General features: G+C 38.0%; 1 protein-coding gene across 3 annotated transcripts in view; it reads left to right on the forward strand.

Moving 5' to 3' along the window:
• kdm6a (lysine (K)-specific demethylase 6A) overlaps positions 1-22607 on the forward strand; it is a 76922-nt gene that overhangs the window by 28821 nt on the left and 25494 nt on the right. For all 3 annotated transcript variants that reach the window (XM_052142225.1, XM_052142226.1, XM_052142227.1), the window contains exons 7-13: positions 155-275; positions 13067-13121; positions 16276-16310; positions 17739-17832; positions 20568-20694; positions 21690-21788; positions 22254-22473. In XM_052142225.1, the coding sequence (XP_051998185.1) occupies positions 155-275; positions 13067-13121; positions 16276-16310; positions 17739-17832; positions 20568-20694; positions 21690-21788; positions 22254-22473 (751 nt within the window). The remainder of the gene's footprint in view (positions 1-154; positions 276-13066; positions 13122-16275; positions 16311-17738; positions 17833-20567; positions 20695-21689; positions 21789-22253; positions 22474-22607) is intronic.

Here is a 22607-nt window from a genome sequence, read left to right on the forward strand (position 1 = left end):
TGTAAGCTTTGGATAAAACCATCTGCCAAATGCATAAATGTAAATGGAAGTATACACACGTGACAGATTTAAGTGTCCTAATTTATCTGTTTTCACCCTAAATATGGGGAATGTATTTTCCTTAAGGCTTCTTTTGCTGTTCTGTCTTCCACAGGGCGATAAAGGCATTCCAGGAGGTGCTTTACATTGACCCCAGCTTCTTAAGAGCCAAGGAGATCCATCTGCGACTCGGCCTGATGTTTAAAGTCAACACAGACTATGAGTCAAGCCTGAAGGTATGACTAATAACTAGAGGTTGACCGATAGTGGATTTTACAGATACCAATAACCAAGTTGGTCAGTACCTGCCGATAACCGATTAATCAACTGATGGTTCTTAAAATTTATACAGAATGAAAAAATAACACACAAAGTAAAATAGTGCTGAACTTTATTACCTTAATAAACAGTACTGACTGAACCATAAAAATGTATTGTACTTTATTATTTTTTAAAAAGAGCATTTCAACTAATGTTTAAAATATAATTACGTTTTAGTATGTCCATATTCTCAAATATGAAAACGCTTCAATTGTTCACATGGTGTTACACTTGCGTTGACTCCTACTACTCCAGACTCGAGCTTCATAATAACAGCGAAATACCACATTGCTTTTTATTCAGTACTGTTGTATGTAGAGCAGCAGTATTCACAGATAGCAGTGGTGCTCGGCTGAACTCTGTGGTGAAGTGGCTCAGACTATGAGTCCGAAATTATATGGGGGTTAATATAATTTCATATAATTTTCAAAAATGATATGAAAAATTATAATTTCGTTATTTTACTAACCCAACTAATGACTCGTCGGCGCTTTATCAGTAGGTTGCACGACACGTGAAGCTTTTTTTTTTTTAAGCTTTCACTTAAGAAGAGTTGTGCACTTTTTATTTTAATATATCTCTTTACATAAATACTATTTTCCACTTAAAAACTATAATTTCATTATTTTACTCACTGATGAGCAAAAGGTTGTGGCCTTTTCCTGTACCTGCAGGAAATGGCCATTGATGGGGAAGAGGACCCGCTGACTTGGTGGAAAACGAACGACAAAAGGTTTCTGTTCATGGCAAGATTAGCACGGAAATATATGTGCTACCAGTACTCCATCAGAGCGGGTCTTCAGCACAGCGGGTAGTGTAGTTACTCCAATCCGCAGCTTATTAAAACCAGATAAAGTGAATATGTTGGTATTTTTGGCCAGAAACATCGAAATTTAAACATGGTCTATGGTGAAAGATATTAGACTTCTTTACGCATTTTTCGCCATCCGTTGTGGAGCTATTCGATTTTGCATATTATTTTTTAAACGTTCATTTGTGTAGTTCATATGACCACTTTACAATATTTCAATAACATAATTTATTTTGTAGCCTGTGCTGAAGTTAATTGTGCTGCTAATTATAAGTGAAATGTTAATGCCGAGTTTCGGTCTGAGTGTTGTTCCGTTTTCTTGTTCTTTATTTGTTGTTCTTCTATGTTTTAATAAATGTGTGTTATTCATATGCACCTTGTTTCTTTCATTTGATTTGACATTATGGATTTATGGCCAAGGAAATTTTTCTTTAAAAGTATTAACCAGACAAAAGTTATTTGACGTTCGCTGGTCTGGGTTTATCTTAAACTGCCACTTCAGTGTATACAAGAGCTATGTGACAATGAGCAAGATTTTCTGAGACACTACAACTACTAATAATTAATTAATAAAGGCTATTTTCTTGTAGCCTACAACATAAAATATTTTAATCTAAATGTACAGTGTAAGACATGTAAAAAAAAGACAAGAAGCTAACAATGTCAAGATCAATATTTGTGTAGCCTGCCTGACACGGTATTTTCACAGACTAACACGTCACGCCTCTGGCATATACTACAGTATTTAAAATAGCATATATGCATTAGTTATATTCTCAATTTAATTTACAGAGCAATCCCTGCAAAGTTTTTAGGTTAACTATAGAAGAGACTAGGATTAGTGAGTCACACTAGCAAGACTCGCAAAAGGGGGCGTGGCATCACGATGGTGGCTCTACATCGTGATGTTGGTCAGCCATCACGATGGACGATGGTATCGTCCATCGGCACAACCCTATTAGCTGGCTAACGAATGCATTTGAACGTTTTTCCCAGCCATCTCCCATAGACTTTCATTGTATGTGCATTAGTGTAACCTTCAATTTTGCTTGCTGTTAAGGGGCGGTCAAGCTACACTAGCTCCATGCTCTACCATTCAAATGAATTTGATCGTAGGAGAGTGCAAATGCAAGCTCATGCAAAAAAAATTTTGTACGATGTTTCGTACAAAAGTTCAAGCTTTGTGAACTCTGAACTGCAAATCTTGTTTTACTAGGTTGATTAGCAAGCTTACAACTAGCTGTCCTTCTCTTGGCCTCTTCGCTGGACAGTTGGGATCACAGTGGTGCGAGGTGTTGTTTTTGGCAGACTTTATCAGTTTTGTAGGTCACCAGTGAGTTTTGACCTTTGTCATGTCTCTATTCAACAGCTCCACAGTCTGTAAATATACTGTATATACAGCATAGTCTATTGTTTAGAATTGTTATTTTTTGTTTAATTGTATTTGTTTATATAAATTTTTTGTTTCAGACAACATACTATGAGTCTCTTGTGATTTGTCCTTTATGAACATCTCTCTCGTCTTGTAGAGGCCATCAAGGACAGGGGAGGGAGGGATGTTTGCTGCTCTGCATGCTCTTTTAGAGCGTGTGCATGCTGTAAAGCCATCTGGGCATAACTGCCTAATAAGGGAGGACAAGAACCTTCATGCAGGGGATTGGATGAAGCCTGCTGACTTCCTACTCCTTCCTAAAATGTCCCTCCTCCTCAGCCGCCTCATGTCTACCCTATATCCCGCTCAAAGGTCTTAAGGACACAACCAAAAACTCTAAATGAATATTCGGAGCTAATAGAAATAGAGAACTAAATTATTGTTTGCAATTCCAGACAGTAGTTTTCTCACGTGTAAAGGTTGATTGTGCATGCTCACTAGGCCTGTCACGATATCTACATTTGTTGGATGATATGTTTCCCAGAAATAATTGAGATAAACGATATTGTCATTTTAAGACCATTTTATGCTACTGATATAATGATAATATAATAGCATAATAATGCAAGTACACCCTTTCAAAGAGCAATGAACTTTTAATTCTTAAAGATTATTCAGACTTTGGAATCGGAATGTAAAAAAAAAAATGTATGTCGGGAAAGCCCCTCTTCATCTCCAACTGCAGTTTTTGTTCCCTGCTTGGAAAACTGGATGTACTGGGCATGTTTTAGATGAGCTTTAGATTACAGGGCTTTAAGCATTGTGATGTGCTTGTCATTTGGACAAGTAAATTGGTCATTCACTTTTCTGACTAAAGCGATTCGTCCAAAACCAAATTTGCGCAGGGTGCTAAATGGAGAAGTCCAGTTGACTTTGTCAAATGCTTTTTCGGCTTCTAATGATTACAATTATGGTTTTGTCTTGTTTTTGATGTGATATATTGATTAAGTTAAAAAGTCTATGGAGGTAATCTGAAGCTTTTCTATTTTTGATGAAGCCTGTCTGATCTGGGTGGATTATCATTGTGGTGACCGTCTCAATTCTGGTTGCTAGGGCTTTAGTAATAATTTTTAAATCAGTATTAATAAGTGAGAGAGGGCGGAAACTGGAGTGGTGTGTTGGGTCTTTATTAGGTTTTAATAAAAGTGTTATAACAGCAGTATTCATGAGTATGGTCGAGGTATCTTTGGTTTCTGTTGTTACTCTCTAAAATAGTGATGATAGAATATCCCAAAAGTGGTTATAGAATTCAGCTGGAAGTCCAACTGGTCCAGGTGATTTATTGTTTGGCATTTTATTTAGGGCTTTATAGAGTTCTTCAGAAGTGAGTGATGTGTCTAAAATGTTGGCTTGTTCTCTAGGTAGTGTGGGTAAATCTAATTTATCTTAAAAAGTGTCTATTTCTAGTTTGCTTGGTTCATGATTCGAGGAATACAGATTGCTGTAGAAGTTGTGAAAGATTTTAATTATATCCTGTGGATTATGGGTTATAGTACCTGTAGCATTGAGTATGGATGGGATAATTCAGAAGAAGTTTGCTAAATTTGATCATAAAACAATTCTAATCTTTTCTTTACCATAAAACATAGACCATCTCCAAATTGTATTAATATGAGGGACAATATTAATCTTCCCTTAAAGGTGCACTTTAGTAATTCTAATCCAATACACTTTTTTCCAATTTCTGCAAATATCTCCTTGCAGTCTGCAGCTGTTTGTTCTGTGGGTGGGCTGAAAATAAATCTAGTATTTGTACATGGCACTGGTTCTGTAAATGGCACAAAAAAACAGACTGATCCACACAACTCTACTCTAGCCAATCAGCAACGGGGTGGTTCTTGCGCGTGCACAGGATGGGGCGTGGGGGCAGAGTGAGGGGGAAATTCATGAGAAAAGAGACTGCAAATCTGGCTGATGTGGACTTTCTAAACTCCAATGAGGACAAATGGCTGAGAAATAGACCAAGAGCAAAAGGTCAGATGAATATAAACTAAAAAAGGATTAAGTCGAGGGCTTGGAGCCGCATCAACATTGGCAGTGGAGAGACCTTCGAGAGGTAAAAGGCTTGAAAACGGATGTAGAAGTTGCTCTTTTTCTTTTCAGTTGATAGTTAACCTAAATTTTGCCATGTTTCACAGAACCCATATATGCTGTTGTTGTGATGTTGGTTTTAGTAGCAGGAGAGTTGTGTGTGGAGCTGGTGTGCATAAAATTGTCTCGCTTGCATGAATTTGGGGGCACTTAAGGGAGGGGTGTATACGTTTTGACAGTTGAGTTTGAATATCAACTGTGTTTCTCAGAAATCGCTGAGTTCACCTGTAGAATTCTGTTCACTTGAATTCTGATGTTTGTTTTTAGGCAATTATATTATAGTAGTAATAAATAACTTAAGAAATTACCTCAAACTCTGACATTTTCCAGATGCAAATGATATACTAGAACTGGAGGGGGCTGCTGAGACTATCATGCTGATCCATGTTGATAGATGGCAGGACAGCATCTAACATAACTGTTGTATCGGTACTTAAAGTACACGAAGAAGAGCAATGCTAACGCTAGCTAGAGAACTACTGAATGCCCTTTAAAACTAGGGATGCACCGATGTATCTGCTGCTGATATTTAATGGCCAGTTATTGACCAAAATAAAACCATCTGCATATCGATAATAAGCATGAAAATTCAGATATGAAAATTTTGTTTATAAATAATTTATTAGTACCTCTCTTTGTAAAAATTCTGTGAAATATAAATAATATCCACACCATGTAGAATGTCCTAAGAACATGTATTTAATTTTCTCATTCTCACGTTCATGCGTAAGAAGCTTCATAAATGGATGTGACAGTTGTGAAAGGCACTTACTTATAGGCTACATAATAAAGGAAATCATGCACATGAGCATTTCATATGAATTCATGAATGAACAACAGCATAAGTTTGCGCATGTTCTTATGTTACATTCCGTTTGAACATATTAGGATATTTGTGGGCATTCTCTAGGCACAGTCCAAGTTTTTACCATGAATTGCGATTTTATAAAGTGGGATGCATTTAGGAACATTTCTTCCTAAATGGATGTTTTATAAATCGTTTGTAGGAACATTTACGAAATTGTCGTATGTTCACATTTATACGGTGGCCGAGAGAGCTCAACGTGCTGCAACCTAAAGAAGACGCATGCAAATAGAAAAAAAACGCATGCAAATAGAAAAAAAACGCATGCAAATAGAAAAAAACGCATGCAAATAAAAAAACACCCGCAAATTAAGAAAACATCATCAGTTTCACAACACACGTGTGCTCCAAATACTCACAACACAACCAAATACAGAAACGCGCTGCAAAAGCTCTCAACACAACCAAATACAGAAACGCGCTGCAAAAGCTCACAACACAACCAAATACAGAAACGTGCTGCAAAAGCTCACAACACAACCAAATACAGAAACGCGCTGCAAAAGCTCACAACACAACCAAATACAGAAACGCGCTGCAAAAGCTCACAACACAACCAAATACAGAAACGCGCTGCAAAAGCTCACAACACAACCAAATACAGAAACGTGCTGCAAAAGCTCACAACACAACCAAATACAGAAACGCGCTGCAAAAGCTCACAACACAACCAAATACAGAAACGCGCTGCAAAAGCTCACAACACAACCAAATACAGAAACGCGCTGCAAGTAACACAGACCACAACGGAAATGTTTCCGGGGGAACCAAATAAGTGACGAACCCGGCTGGGACGTGCTTACAGCAAAGAACTGATATTGACAAGAAGTGAAAGCCTATATATTTTTTTTATAAATAAACTATAATATTAAAATAATATTGTAATATATTGTATATAGAAATAATATTATGATATTATATTGTAATATTATTCTTTTTTATAGTTCTTCTACTCTTTGCTTACGGCTCAAAATTCTACTTATTTTATTTATTTTAACTTTTTTTCCGCAAAACATAAAAATTAATTTTTTATGACATACAACTTGTATACAATATACAAAATGTATTAACAATATGTTCAATGTCATCAGAAATGAGAAAAGAACAATGAGCTGAAAACTAAAATAAATAAAAAAGATAGAGAAGAAGACCATGAAGGAAAGATATTAATCTTTACATTCTCTCCGTGGCTCTGAGTTACACTATACAAATTGTTTCATGTTATGTTTAAATTTTCATAAAGAAAAGTTTCATAAGAAGGTGTAGGTAATGTAGGGTCCAATGTTTTAAAGTTGAGACACTGACACACAGATATAACGGATATATAAAACGCATATTTTAACAGTTTTTTGTAAAGTAAAAATAAATTTATTTGCAACCGTTATGTTAACAGCATTATATTTCTGTCCTCAGAACAGCTATTCAGCTGATGGACAATGTGCTGCGTTGTCATGGGAACATCCCAGGTGAAAATAATTACGTTGGAAGTTGTCTTTCATTGCTCCCTTCATCAAGTGCGTTCCAAACGGCTACATAAATGGCACACTAGTGCCATGCTCACTCCAAAGTCCCACTTGAAGAGCTCTGCCGTCTGCCCTTCGAAGGGAGTAGGGCATAGGGATGCTCACGTGCAATAAGCACGTTCCAGCCAGGTTCGTCACTTATTTGGTTCCCCCGGAAACATTTCCTTTGTGGTCTGTGTTACTTGCAGCGCGTTTCTGTATTTGGTTGTGTTGTGAACTTTTGCAGTGCGTTTCTGTATTTGGTTGTGTTGTGAGCTTTTGCAGCGCGTTTCTGTATTTGGTTGTGTTGTGAACTTTTGTAGCGCGTTTCTGTATTTGGTTGTGTTGTGAGTATTTGGAGCACACGTGTGTTGTGAAACTGATGAAGATGTTTTCTTAATTTGCGAGTGTTTTTTTATTTGCATGCGTTTTTTTTTCTATTTGCATGCGTCTTCTTTAGGTTGCAGCACGTTGAGCTCTCTCGGCCAACGTACATTTAAGATCATTTTACAAACGTTTTTATAAATGAGGCCCATGGACATTTCTAAAGTGAGTATAAACATTTTGAGTTATGGACAACTCTTAGAGCAATTTTTGGCCGATTAAATATTTTAAGTCTAATCTCTGTAAAATGATTTACTGTCAGAAACAAAATGTTATTTTTTATTTCATAACTTTTCTTGCTTTCACTATGCTTATGTAGCAATGGATTTTAAGCTGCAGTGTGGACCATTGCTTTGCAAGGAGTTCATGTCTTTTCTACTTGATTGAATGCTTCAGGCGTTTTTAGCCATCCATACAGGGTATTGTGAGCCAGAGTAAGTGAGTGACTGAGCACTAAGTTGCACGTGCAGCACATCCTCCCCCTGCTCTGGAGAAGGGGTGGTAGGGGCTGAATGCCAGCCGCACCGTTTCCCTGTGTGTCCCACTTACAGTAACAAAGCGGCAGCTCGGAGGGCAGGCAGCAGTACTCTCTTTAAACTGCCTGTACTCTCTTTAAACTGCCTGCACTCTCTACCGCACAGCCTAGCGCTACTCAAACAGACCCACCTCTTTAAACCTTTGGTAAGTGTTTATTATCAGAGACACCACAAGATAATCTTATATCTGTATTACACTTAAAAAAAAAAAAAATATTGTATTGCCATGCTTGTCAAAAGAAATGGCATTGATTGCACTGACATTAGATTGATGCATATACACCAGTTTTAAAACACAGTTTTATTGCTGTTCTAGATTTTGTGTGTAGTTAAAATTGAAAGATTTATATTCATGCATATCCATAGTTTATCATCATAGCTGCATGTAGAGATTCATGATATATTGTTGACCTAATTGGTTGCTGCATTTAAGCTAAAATTGGAAGCTGATGAAATCAAGCTTTTTGTTTTTTATCTTCCATTGCAAACAGTTATGATGAAATGGTTGTACATTCTCTTGAAGCATGCAATTTCACTTTGTGTGAATGGTATGTTTTTGTATTAAAACACTTTAAACAATATAGATTTATAATATTAATGATAAATATAAATGTTATCAGCCAAAATGACCTGCCTACCTATTTGAATGCTTACCTCATCCCGCCATCATGGCAGAAAATGGGGTTACTAGCAGAGAGAGTGCTGCTCAGTTAGTTTTAGTTTGTTTGAGAATGAAAGCGTGTTTGTTCCATTATTAAAACTTTTAGCTACACCTGATTCAACCCAGAGTTTTGAAAACGTTCACGTCGATGAAACGGACCGAACTTCTACATCAAATGGACTCTGGTCTGTGCCAAACACACTAGTCTAAAAGCACCCTTATTGTCTGCTGGTATGAAGCAATGAATAGACCACTACCTCTACATTCATCATCTTTTTCTTTCCCATTCACTCCATGTCTTGCTGTCTCTCTGTCATTGTTTCCTGCAGAGAGCTAGAGCTAACTGCAGGCACATGTGTGCATGTTAAAATGTCTGGAGGCATCGAGTGAGTGAGTGTGAGGGAGAGAGAGGAATAAAGAGCAGCATGTCATCTTTCAGCTGCTGCCGGTGCGCTCTTGAAAATTAATCAGTGTTAGAGAAAGCGAGAGACCCTGGTAATCCTGCTGCATTATCTACTAGCCAGTCGAGAGCCATAGAGAAAGAGAGAGCATGTAGAAAGCACAATTGGCCAAGGGAGACTGCTCTGCATAAACGGCTTGTTATGGTCAGTAATTCTAGATTTTGTTTGTAACAGGGTGTCATGTGTATCAGATAGTTGTGTGTGTGCATGTTTTTGAATGATGGCTATGGCTTTGGGGGTAGCTGTTGGCGTGGAATTGCTGTGATTGTTAAATGTTTGACATTTACTACTAGTTCATGCCAACACACTTGCACTTGGTTACTTTTGATTGTGCTGAGTTATATGGTATTTGTGTTGGTTATTGTCTGTTCATTGGTTGTTCTATACTGGGCAAGCCATGAATGATTGTGGACGTTTTGATGTCAACCTTATAGTCCTCCAGTCCATTTGTATTGTGTCTTTGAGGTCCATATGTACACTCACCTAAAGGATTATTAGGAACACCTGTTCAATTTCTCATTAATGCAATTATCTAATCAACCAATCACATGGCAGTTGCTTCAATGCATTTAGGGGTGTGGTCCAGGTCAAGACAATCTCCTGAACTCCAAACTGAATGTCAGAATGGGAAAGAAAGGTGATTTAAGCAATTTTGAGCGTGGCATGGTTGTTGGTGCCAGACGGGCTGGTCTGAGTATTTCACAATCTGCTCAGTTACTGGGATTTTCACACACAACCATTTCTAGGGTTTACAAAGAATGGTGTGAAAAGGGAAAAACATTCAGTATGCTGCAGTCCTGTGGGCGAAAATGCCTTGTTGATGCTAGAGGTCAGAGGAGAATGGGCCGACTGATTCAAGCTGATAGAAGAGCAACTTTGCCTGAAATAACCACTGCTACAACCGAGGTATGCAGCAAAGCATTTGTGAAGCCACAACACGCACAACCTTGAGGCGGATGGGCTACAACAGCAGAAGACCCCACCGGTACCACTCATCTCCACTACAAATAGGAAAAAGAGGCTACAATTTGCAAGAGCTCACCAAAATTGGACAGTTGAAGACTGGAAAAATGTTGCCTGGTCTGATGAGTCTCGATTTCTGTTGAGACATTCAGATGGTAGAGTCAGAATTTGGCGTAAACAGAATGAGAACATGGATCCATCATGCCTTGTTACCACTGTGCAGGCTGGTGGTGGTGGTGTAATGGTGTGGGGGATGTTTTCTTGGCACACTTTAGGCCCCTTAGTGCCAATTGGGCATCGTTTAAATGCCACGGCCTACCTGAGCATTGTTTCTGACCATGTCCATCCCTTTATGGCCACAATGTACCCATCCTCTGATGGCTACTTCCAGCAGGATAATGCACCATGTCACAAAGCTCGAATCATTTCAAATTGGTTTCTTGAACATGACAATGAGTTCATGTACTAAAATGGCCCCCACAGTCACCAGATCTCAACCCAATAGAGCATCTTTGGGATGTGGTGGAACGGGAGCTTTGTGCCCTGGATGTGCATCCCACAAATCTCCATCAACTGCAAGATGCTATCCTATCAATATGGGCCAACATTTCTAAAGAATGCTTTCAGCACCTTGTTGAATCAATGCCACGTAGAATTAAGGCCGTTCTGAAGGCGAAAGGGGGTCAAACACAGTATTAGTATGGTGTTCCTAATAATCCTTTAGGTGAGTGTACATTGTAATGCATGGACACATCCATCAGTTGTTGCTATGAAGGTGGATGGGATTTCTCCATGTACCTTTAGGCAAAAACAGGCTTGAGTGCTTAATTAAAGGGCAGAGGCTTTACTCCAGATTGGAGGTTTTTGGCTCGGTTCTTTGGTAACCTGGAAAGCTGGGTTGTTTTTAATTATAAAAAAAAATGAAGATGTCTGGAGTGGTCACTTTAGGTCTTAACTAAGGTTGTGATGATGCTGCTCATTGATTTGTAATTGCTCTTTCCATGACATTTTGCATTAATTCACCATATATACCTTTATTTAACCAGAAGAAAACTCATTGAGATTAAAAATCTCTTTTCCAAGAGTGTCCTGGCCAAGACAGGCAGCAGCACAAATAACAAAGTTGCAGACATAAAAAAACAAAAAAAAAAAACATATAGCATAAACATAAAACAATAAAACATAGAAGCAAGGATCATCCAAATAATTAATCATAACAACTACAGCCAGTATGTGTAGCCTCTATATCATTTAAAAGTAAGTTAAAAGCAGCCAGTGAAACTGGTTCCTGAAGATTTAAGACATTTTGCAGTTGATTCCATGCGCTGGGGGCCGCATACATAAACGACCCTTTTCCCATTACAGTCCGGACATGAGGGACGGACAACAACAATAAGTCCTCAGAACGAAGACAATATCGTCCTGTGCCTTTCTTTTTAATATAAGATTGAAGGTATGGGGAAGCAGACCAAGAATACCTTTATAAATAAGAATATGCCAGTGATTATGCCTACGGGTGGACAATGCTGACCAACCAACACGATCATACAGAGAGCAATGATGGGTAAGTGCTCTAAAGTTTGTGATGAACCTAAGGGCTCCATGGTAAACAGTATCCAACAATTTCAAGCATTGAATGGATGCATGCATGTATATAACATCACCGTAGTCCAGCACTGACATGAAAGTGGCAGCAACAAGCCTTCTTTTTGCCTCAAAGGAGAAACATGACTTGTTTCTAAAATAAAAACCCAGTCTTAGCTTCAGTTTTTTCACCAACTGCTGGATGTGAGGTTTAAAAGAGAGAGAATCATCAATTAGAATACCAAGGTATTTGTATTGGGATACAGTCTCAATCTCGAAGCCCTGAGAAGTCGTAATGGATGGAAGGTTTTGTAGCTTAATTTCGCATTAGAAAACAACATAAGTTTAGTTTTGTCGTCATTCAAAACAAGTTTTAAGTCAAACAAGGTAAATTGTACAGTATCAAAAGCAAGTTGTAGCTGACAAAGAGCTTGGTTTGGAGTGGCAGCAGAGCAGTATATCACAGTATCATCGGCATAGAAATGAAAATTTGCGTTGGAGACATTTCGATCAAGAATGTTGATGTATAAAATAAATAGGAGTGGTCCCAGCACTGACCCCTGGGGCACCATAGAACACTAATGTGTGATATCGGCTGTCTCAGTGACGACTGCAAGATTCTTGACTTTGCTGTTCTTGTCAAGCTGACAGAGGCTACAGTAACCACTCTACATTTAGCAGAATAGCATCTCAGAATGCACAATGTACAATCTTGAGGCGGATGGGCTAAGGCAGCAGACAATGTCGTGCTCTTTATTAGGACCATAGTTTTCATAATAAAGTGGTCAGTGAGTGTAATGTCACAATACAAAATGTCATAATAAAATTGGCTTAATTTTCTTTAAGCAACGTTTTTTTATATATTCATATTTTTCATATTTCTTTTGATTTTGGGGTTAAATGTGACCCAGATATGTTCTTGACTTTTAACAATTATTTAATTGGTGGAATTATTATTCAATAGTTTTGGAATAAAAGTGATTAATTCATGTCCAAAATGCTCTGAGGTCTCATTATTTCCTAATTATGTTTTATTGTAGTGTTATTTTTGATGAATTGAGACAGATCTGTTTTTTGATGGCATTATGGTGCTTGGCACAATTAAAATACAGGTTTGTGTTACTTTTAGTATTTCTCATTTTGTATTATTAGATAATTCAGATACAAGATTTTGTTTGTTTATTTATTTTTAAAGTACAACTGTGTTGGTTGGAACTGAAACAGCACCTTCACTATAGCCAATAGTCATTTATTTGTATTCATTATGTAGGTTAATAAATGTGAAAAATCACTTGGGCATGATTAACAGGAGTATTTCAAAATTATGATTTCAAACCATCAAGATATTTGGTGCACTGAATCCATAGTGTCATTAACTGAATCCTGTCTAATCAAACTTAAATTATTTCCTTGCAGCATTTTCAGCTGGCTTTGATTGGCTCCACACCCTGCACTTTGTCCAAAGCTGAAAGTAAGTAGCTTCAACTAATTGTTTATTTTAAGTCAAGTAATTTTTAGTATATTTGTATAGCGCTTTTCACAACACACTTGGTTTCAAAGCAGCTTTACAGAAAATAATGCTTTAACAAACAAAAAAATTAAACTGTAATATCTATAAAGTCTTAAAGAGTTGTCATGTGAAGTTTGATTGAATATGATTGTAAATTGTGTATAAAATAATTAAATAATAATTTAGAACTGCAGATATCAAGCCGAAGGCAACTGTGGCAAGGAACACAAAACTGCATAAGATGTTGGTTATTGGAGAAAAATAACCTTGGGAGAAACTAATCTCTTTGTGGGGGCCCAGTTCCCCTCTGGCTAACCAGCATGAATATAATGCCTAAATTAGTTTTTTGTAGGGCTGCCCCCGACCAAAGATTTTATTAGTCGACTAGTGGTCGTTAGTTTAAGCCATTAAACTATTAGTTTAGTTGTCGCACGTTTATATTAATTTCATTATTTAAATATATATATTTGGGGCATCAGAAAATGGTTTGAGTTCCAGGGTTGAGAAAGAATGTTGTAAGTAACATTGCCAACACTGTTCTACATTACAGAGAAATGCTAAACTGCGAAAATTAGCCTTTAAAATATAAATTTTGCAAGCGCACGCACAAAGCGAGCTACAGCAGCAAAAACGGTAATGATTTTGAATGTGTCAGGAAAATCCAGCAAGGAGACTGTCTGAACATTTTGTTAATTTATTGAATGAAATGCACATTAAATTAAACATGCAATATTTGAGGTAATGATTTAGCTTCCCCACTCCCCACGAACACTTGGGTAAGCCTAATAGCACATATTTATCTAGGTTATCTAATGTTATAGGGGGTGGCCATGCTAAGCCATGTTTGAGGTCGATGAACGATAGGTGAACGTTTGCCTGCAGATTTTTGCAGGTCACCTTCTTGGGGGTCATCCTTTACCATCTTGAAATTATCCCACATTTTGGATTTCCTGATCGACATAATTTCTGCATTGACCAGCTGTGTAAACGATCATGTCTGTCCATCACTGACTGTGTGACTTCACCACTTCCTGCAGAGTTATGTTTTTCTCTGCGACCAACCGACCTATCAAAACTTGGTCGACCAAGTCTCTTCTCATCGACAAACGTTTGATCGACTATTAGGGGGCAGCCTTAGTTGCACTGCAGTTTGCAGTGCAAGTCATGGTTTAACATTAGTAAATAAAGTGTTAAGGACGATTGTTCAAACAAAGATTTTGTATAAACTAAGGTTAATGACTAATGTCTTTTTGAAGGTCATCCTGGATTAACTGTAGAAGCTCACATAGATACATTGTCCTTTTGTTAGTTGGCTGATGAAGGCTTTTATTGGCAAATAATTAAATGTCTGTGTGTTCCATTTTAAGAATGTAGTCCATCATTAGACCAAGGTGATGCAGGCAGAGATCCGTGACATGCATCGCAGTTCAACCGACAGGTCATTTCGGTGAGGTCTATCCTAAGTCCAAGGTTCAGGCAGTGGCATATGAAGTATCCCATGTCTTATGGTTGGAGTTGCCTTCAGTTCATCCTCTGAAGTCCATCGTAATGGACTGAAGTGATGTCTGGCTGGCATCGGCTGCATTTAGTCGTCATCACTCAGAGACGCGTAGCAGTGGAGTCCGACACAAAGAAGGAACGGAGCTGGATCTGGCCAGCTCTGGTGATTATGAATCCCTAAGTTGAAACCGGGAAACAAATGGAATAATATTAGCGTCAATGCCATTCAATTTATTGCAGAGTTATAGATTATGATAAATGTTTCTGGTGAATTGATGGATAAATTAGGTGTATGCCTAGCTTAATAGATGAGTCTTTAGTCTAGACTTAAACTGAGTGTGTCTTCATCCCGAACATTGTTAGGTAGACTTTTCCATAGTTTAGGGGACAAATAGGAAAATGATCTACCTCTTTTTGTGGATTTTGATATTGTAGGAACTATTAACAGGCTAGAATTTTGTGATCCTTATGAACGTGACGGAATATAGCATGGTAAGAGGTCACTGAAGTACAGCGGAGCTAGACCATTCAAAGCTTTGTACATGGTTAACAGAATTTAAAAATTAATACGATATTTAACTGGAAGCCAATGTAACAACTATAAAATGGGGCTAATATGATTATTTTTCTTGGTTCTGGTCAGCAATCTGGCTGCTACAGTTTGAACCAATTGAAGTTTATTTATTGAACTTGCAGGAGATCCTCCTAATACTGCATTACAATAATCTAGTCTTGAGATCGTGAATGCATTAATTAGTATTTTGGCATCAGCAACAGAGTGCATGTGTCATAACTTAGCAATATTTCTGATGTGGAAGAATGCTTTTCTACAAACATTGGAAATTTGATTTTCAAAGGACCGATTGATTTCAAATATAACAAGTTCTCCGCTGTAGATGACTATGTAACCGTACATCCATTGAGTCAAATTATGTTTTAGTGGCTTATTTTTAGAGGTTTTTGGTCCAATAATTAGTACCCCTGTTTTGTCGAATTTGAGTAGAAGGAAAGTTTGGCCATCTAATCTTTGATTTCATTGGTACACTCTGCTAATTTGGAGAATTGTGAAATTTCTTTGGGTTTTGAAGAAATATAAATTTTGGTATGGTCGGCATAAGAGTGGAAACCTTTTCCACGATTCCTGATAATATCTCCTAAATCAAGTCATTTGCTTTTTTTTTTTTTTTTTTTAAGATTATTATTTAATCACATTTTGAAGTGATGAGGGGGTTCTGTACAATAAATTTGGACAATGTTGTTTCCCAGATAGAGAGATAGAGAGAGGATTTCAAAGGAAAAAGGCAAAGGCTGTCCTCACTGAGTATTTCCTCAATATGATCTTCCCTCTTATTGCTATTTCCACTCTGCCTGAGACTAGTTGCCAAGGAAATTGCATGACTGGATTCAGGCATGTGTTGCCCTGCACAATGGCAGTAATGACATGCTTGAAGTGCACTAAGGGCAAGCTAATATTCTTCCCTCCCGGTGCTTGTTCATCAGAAGCTATTCAAAGCGAAAAACCAGAAGACAAAGAACGCTTTTTAAATGACCTGATATCAGATTTAAATAATCCATCAGTAAAAGATTTACAAACATCCTCTTTTTGTTCCCACAGTTCAGTTCCACATCGCTCATGTATATGAAATTCAGGTGAGTGTTCCTCTTTTTCTTTTTTCTTTTTTTCTTTTTTTCTTTTTTTTATGCGTGTGTGTGTGTAATTCATGTAGCGCTGATACTTATGTTTTTTGGATATGTTTTATTGGTCCTGTATGATAAAGCACAACATTGACCTTGGTTCTGGAAGTAGATTTCCCATACATTTTCTCCTTAGAGTAAACACTGAAGTGAATGAAAATCAGGCTGTGAGAGACAGATGTACTGTCTGTTCAGTGTGTTGTACTGTGTTACTTGGTACCCCCTATGAAACATTAAAGAAAAAAGTGGTTTATTAATTTGTCAAGAAATCACTTTCTTTATGGAGAATTTTTACTTCAGGAACTCTTCTCTTGAGGTCTATTAATGTTATAAATGAAACAGGACATAGAGGTGACTGGGCAGTTTTATCTGTGTGGGGTTTTCTTTTGCACACAGTTTAGTGCTCCTGCCCAAACATACTGACATCAGTGATTGATTGCTTCTCGTGTGTGTGTGTGTGGTGTGTGTGTGTGTGTGTGTGTGTGTGTGTGTGTGTGTGTGTCAACCAATCAATCACCCCCATTCTTCCGTTTTGCATTATCTTACCTGTAGTCTCTGTGATGAGCCTCAGGCTGTCATCACCCAGTCAACACACTATTAAAACGGAATAGTTTTTACCCAACCTTGTGTTAAATACGCAAAAGTAATTACAAATGAAAAAAACTGTTTTGAAGTAGATTTTCTGAACAATCATTCCTCTTCCATTGGTCAGAAAACAAACAGGACCGTGGCTTTGCCTTATAGTATAGACATGTCTGCATATTAAGTTGGGATAAAAGGAAGTATTCTAACATTAAAAAAATGACACCACACCTTTAATTGCAGTTTCTCAAACTGCATGCCGGTTTTCTTCATGATTTACAAGGCTGTAAGCAATAATGGCTTCGCCAACCAATGCCTCAGTTTTACAATAAGTTGAGTTTATTGTCCACCACCACACACAGATGAGATTGCTTTTATGTTGTTATACCTGTGTGTGTTTGGAGTTGTGTTGCTCTGGTCTTTTTATGAGGCTCTGGTGGTCGGCCATCAACTCCACCAAAGATCTGTGTCAAGGTCACAAAGTAAAACAAACACTTATTCTGAGAGGGCTACTCAAGTTACACTGATACAGAGCATGTCTGTGTTTGTCTCACTTAAGTGTAGTCTGGCCTTCCTTGTCCTGTCCTAGACTGACCCTCCCCCTGCGTCTGTCTGTGTATTTGTCTCTCTTCTTATGTGTTAGACCTGGTCAGTGTAGTCTTTCCTCTCTTCCTGGTCTGCACTTTGAGACTGTTCATTGTGGTCAGTCTGACAGGGCCCTTTGTGTTCACCCGAAGGGGCCATAAAAGCGCTGACCCTTTTGTCTGCTAAAACATCTCTGATCTCTCTGTCTGTCTGCAGAAGAAATACAGCATTGCAAAGGAAGCTTATGAGAGTCTGTTACAAACAGAGAATCTTCCTGCACAGGTGAAAGCAACCACGCTCCAACAATTAGGTGAGTGTTTCTTTTAGTTTTTTCCTGTTTCTGCTGTGCAGGATGCCTACAGTCGGAAATATTTTTTTATTAGTCTTGATCCAGTTACCACAAATAAGTCAAAGTCATCGGTCAATGTGTTAGAATCCTGGCCTTTGTATCGAGAGAGAATACAAATTATTTAAAGTACATTACTGGGATTATTTCTATGCTTGCCATGTGAGATCAGCCTAGGCGAAGAATGGTATTTGCCCACTTTTTTCAAATTTTCTGCAACTCTTGTTGGATAATCTGGACTTTTGTAGAATAAATTTAAATATTGTAAAATGTGTTAAAGCTGAGAGTACTACTGTTTCATCAGAAATCAGAATCAGAAATCAGAATCAGAAAAAAGCTTTATTGCCAAGTACGTTTTTTACGCATACAAGGAATTTGTTGTAGGTGCGTTCACACAGTCTCTAAATATAGTTGGTCATTGGTAACTGAAAGCAATATCTAATTGGCCAGCATTTGATTTCTGTCTGTGGGCTTCTTCAACCACAAATTATGTGCAGCTTGTATTATGAGGAATATTTTGAAATGCACACATGGTAAAACCGTTTGAGATTTTTGTCTGCCTTTTCCAATTTTGCACGTTTCTGTTTAGATCGTAAATTTGTCAATAGTCAGAGTATCCACTGGTCATTTAAAAAGTATTAAGTTTTTTTTATCAATTTAGTGAAAAATAATGCCTTAAATTACAATACCCGAGGTATAATTTGTTTGATGTTGTTTTAACATTTTCCCTCCTTGGGTTGTAAAGTTGAATCAAAACCTTTCACACCTTTCAGATAGCACAAAATAGAGCAGGCACATGGTTTTCATGTGTACGTTCAGTGCCAGAGTATTTCTAGCAATTCAGTCCACTGTCGGCCATCTTTGGAATGCTCTCGGGAGGCTATTGCCAGTCATGACAGTGCAGTTCCAATCTACTTGAATGGAGAAAGATGAAAATCTCAAAAACGGTTGGTCAAGATTACGATCAAAGAACATATTTCAAATTAACAATAAAATCGGACAATACTGGTATCATAAATCGTGATTCTTTACCTTGTATTACGTAACGCAATATTCCCGGCTAGTATAGCTAATGTGCATGCATGTTTTAGAGTTGATTGACTTGTTATGTCTGTATTTAAAAGGTATTTGGCTCTTTTAACGGTAAGGCAGGACTTCCTTTCTACATCCGTTGACCATTGGGTGCTGACAGCTCCTTGGTTGAGCATTTCAGTTTCTCCCATTAGTTTTAATAGAAGTGGCCCATCTCAGCTAAATTATCTCTGGTTCAGTGTACATATGCGCTGGTCCCATGAGTGCTGCTCCGGGGCTCGAGATGTCCCCCATTCAATTTCTCCATTCTTGTTTCAACATTAACAGACTGGGCGATTACATGAGAGAATACATATTTCAGTAAGTTGTACCATATCTTTCAACATACCCTCAGAGGTCCATTCATGTTCTTTTTTTCATGCTATCCACCTTTTTCCTCGGCGTCTTACTAGGGGAAACAAATGTGGGTGGGACTTTGGCCAGAAGCCGTTCTACAGCATTCTCTAGCTCTGGCTGCAGTCATTTTAAGACCCTGTTTACAGCTGTTAATAAGACGTGTTTCAGATGATCCAATCGCAAAGGTTGGCGCTTAATATAGTTGTAAACGGGGTGCAAAATATTTTGTGATTTGATCACAAATAACACCTACAGAGGTAGTCAAAAACCACATCGCATTTGAGGTTTAAAACGGTAGCAAAGGATCCCCAATCACCAGTCAATCACTTGCCGAACAAATGTTTAAACTTGCATGCGGATTTAAAAGGAAATATCCGGTACTATTATATAAAAACAAATCTAGTCCTCAGAATTATATTAATTCAATTTTAAATTATAAAAAATTTAATGGAACCCACAGTGTTTATTCATAATATAATTAAATAATATTCAAATGGGTTTCAAAAAAGTTTTGCACATACGGTTAATTCACAAAAAAATGTGGTCAAAAATATGTTGGTAAGGTTCAGTTTGAACAAAGACATTTGCCAGCTTTTTCATATAGCAAAAATAAAGCTCAGATAAAGCAAAAAGTTACACGTGTGGCATTACATCATATATAATTAGAATTGGTCTAGTTCAAGGAGAAGCTTGTTGGTAATGTTTTAATTTTTGGATTAAGCTCGATGCTCCTATGAGTGTTAATTCTACACTAGTGCATCCTCAAACACCACCTCTTCCTCGTCACAACGAGCATTTTGTATTACCAGGCCAGAGAGAAAACAAAAACAGCTGCCATAAAACCATTGCCACGTTGTATGCTATGGCTTGGTTGCTGTAGTAATGGGTCCCGGGTGCAGGCGCTTGCCACAGGTGTTAAGAGCTTGACTGGGATCAGTGCCTGGGAGAAGCCAGGCCACATGGGGGAAGTTCTTTGTCTACACACTGTCTCGTTCTCCTTAACAACAGCTAGGTGGGTGGGAATGAAGAGGGGAGAGGGGCTGTTTGGACAGAGCCATCTCTGCTGGGATCTTTTGAAGCCCCCCAACTACCATTTCCCTACCCTGAAGACGGCAACCGCAAACCATTTGCTCACTTTATTAGAGCCTGTTTAACAGCCTCCACAGCACACAGTGTGGCTTAGTGTTGGTGGAGACCATTCAGTTATCGATGGCTGTTTCACTGAGAATGCAATATCTGATTTGATCCTCAACTTTCCCATCATTCTTTAGGCTGGATGCATCACACGGTTGAACAGTTGGGAGATAAAGCCAACAAGAACAGCTATGCTATTCATTGTCTACAGAAGTCCCTAGAAGCAGACCCCAATTCAGGACAGTCTTGGTACTTTCTGGGCAGGTAAGTAGAAATTGTAAGTTTCAGTAATGTGGTTAGTGTTACAGTGTAGGGATTAAAGGTGCTGTAAGCTATTTTTTTTTTTTTTCTTTCATGGAAAGGTATGCCAAAATTTTTCCTATTCCCTGAAAGATATAACTGAAATAAGTGTCCTAAGATATCTCACTGGTCTCTGTGATCACTCTAGACTCAATAAACAGCAAACAAATGTGTCTGCGAATGTGTTCTGTCTGTCAAATATGTTTGCGCAATCTCATAGTATTGTAATTGCAGCAAATTATTAAGGTTTAATGCCATTTTTATGCCATGTTGCTCATAATAGTTATCAGTCAATAGTGCTATTTTGCTGCTGTTGTTTTTGACAATAGCTTCTGCTATATGCAGTGACAGTCTCCAAGCTATTTTGGTATCTTTGGAGAGCAAGCAGGGTTTTAAAAAGAGGTGTTGTGTCTAATTCAGCTGCTCAGCTTGTAGAAATTCCAGAATGGCTAAAAGTTGGGTGGTGTTGTTTTTTTTTTTTTGCAACTTTATTTCCGTAAAATACGGTAATGCTAAAAATGAGTTATTTTCTTTATTATATTTACTTGCTTAAAATATTCTGGTGTACTTCACCTTTTTAACACAATGTTATAATAAAATTGTATATAATGATTTACTGTCTTGATTAGTAAGCTCTGCACATCTTTTGAGGGTTAAACCATTTTCTTAACCAGGTGCAATGCGATTTAAGATTTCAGCGACAAATCGATTCAGTCAGAACATATTTGTGTTTGATGTACAGTTGTGTGGTAATATTGGACAAATGAGAATTCACAGTGGTTGGGACTACCTAGTGCGATGCTACAGAAACTAAGCGACTGACAAAATGTCATCCTGCTTGTCACGGTTTGGTAATATAGGACAAAAATGGTTGCTTTGTAGTTTTTATCTGTGTTGAGCCATGTGATGAAGCTAGATTTGATGTATTTTAATAATTATTCTCTTTGCCTTCAATGCAGGTGCTACTCAAGTATTGGGAAGGTCCAAGATGCCTTCATATCTTACCGACAGTCTATTGATAAGTCTGAAGCCAGTGCAGATACATGGTGCTCAATTGGGTAAGCACAGGATTGCTTTTACTTAATGATTGTTGTTTGTCAAGGTCATCCTCATATTGAATCCTACTGTCAAACGCACTTGAACACTTGCATCACATTTTGCATCTCTTGCACAAAAATTAGACACTAGTATTCTTATTATTTGCATGTTTTCATGTGGAGCTTATGCTCCAACCACCCGCCACCATTTTATTTTTATCTTTTTGTCTCTGAAACTTCTGATGGAAAAAATAAAGTCACCTCAAGTACTCAGGTATTTGTGTGCATTTACTAGCTGCAAAGCGTCAATGAATTTAGTCTTGGTTACAACAAAACTATATGAAGGATTTGGGATTTTTGGCTTTGTGTTTTATTTGTTTAGGGAACTTGGGTACTACAGATAGGGATGCTGAAACAGGACCTTGTCCCCCTGTTGATCTAAGTCAATCACTTTTTGACTCCTCTTTGCTGCGCTTGTGTCCCCAGTGTGTTGTATCAGCAGCAGAATCAACCGATGGATGCACTGCAGGCGTATATCTGTGCAGTGCAGCTGGACCACAGCCATGCAGCTGCTTGGATGGACTTAGGCACACTCTACGAGTCCTGCAACCAGCCGCAGGATGCCATCAAATGCTACATCAATGCCACGTGCAGCAAGTCCTGTAGCAACATCCAAGCTCTAACGGCTCGCATTAAATGCCTTCAGGTATAGAGAACATGTGGAGGAAGACATTATCAGGAGAGGAAGTCTGTGTTGTCATTGTGTTACTTTTTGGGAAGATTGTCTACATGGTTCGTTTTTTTTGTTGCCAGTGCTTCCTTTTTCATTGCGTTTAATCA

The sequence above is a fragment of the Xyrauchen texanus genome, chromosome 14, assembly GCF_025860055.1.
Source record: "Xyrauchen texanus isolate HMW12.3.18 chromosome 14, RBS_HiC_50CHRs, whole genome shotgun sequence".
Taxonomy (NCBI): domain Eukaryota; kingdom Metazoa; phylum Chordata; class Actinopteri; order Cypriniformes; family Catostomidae; genus Xyrauchen; species Xyrauchen texanus.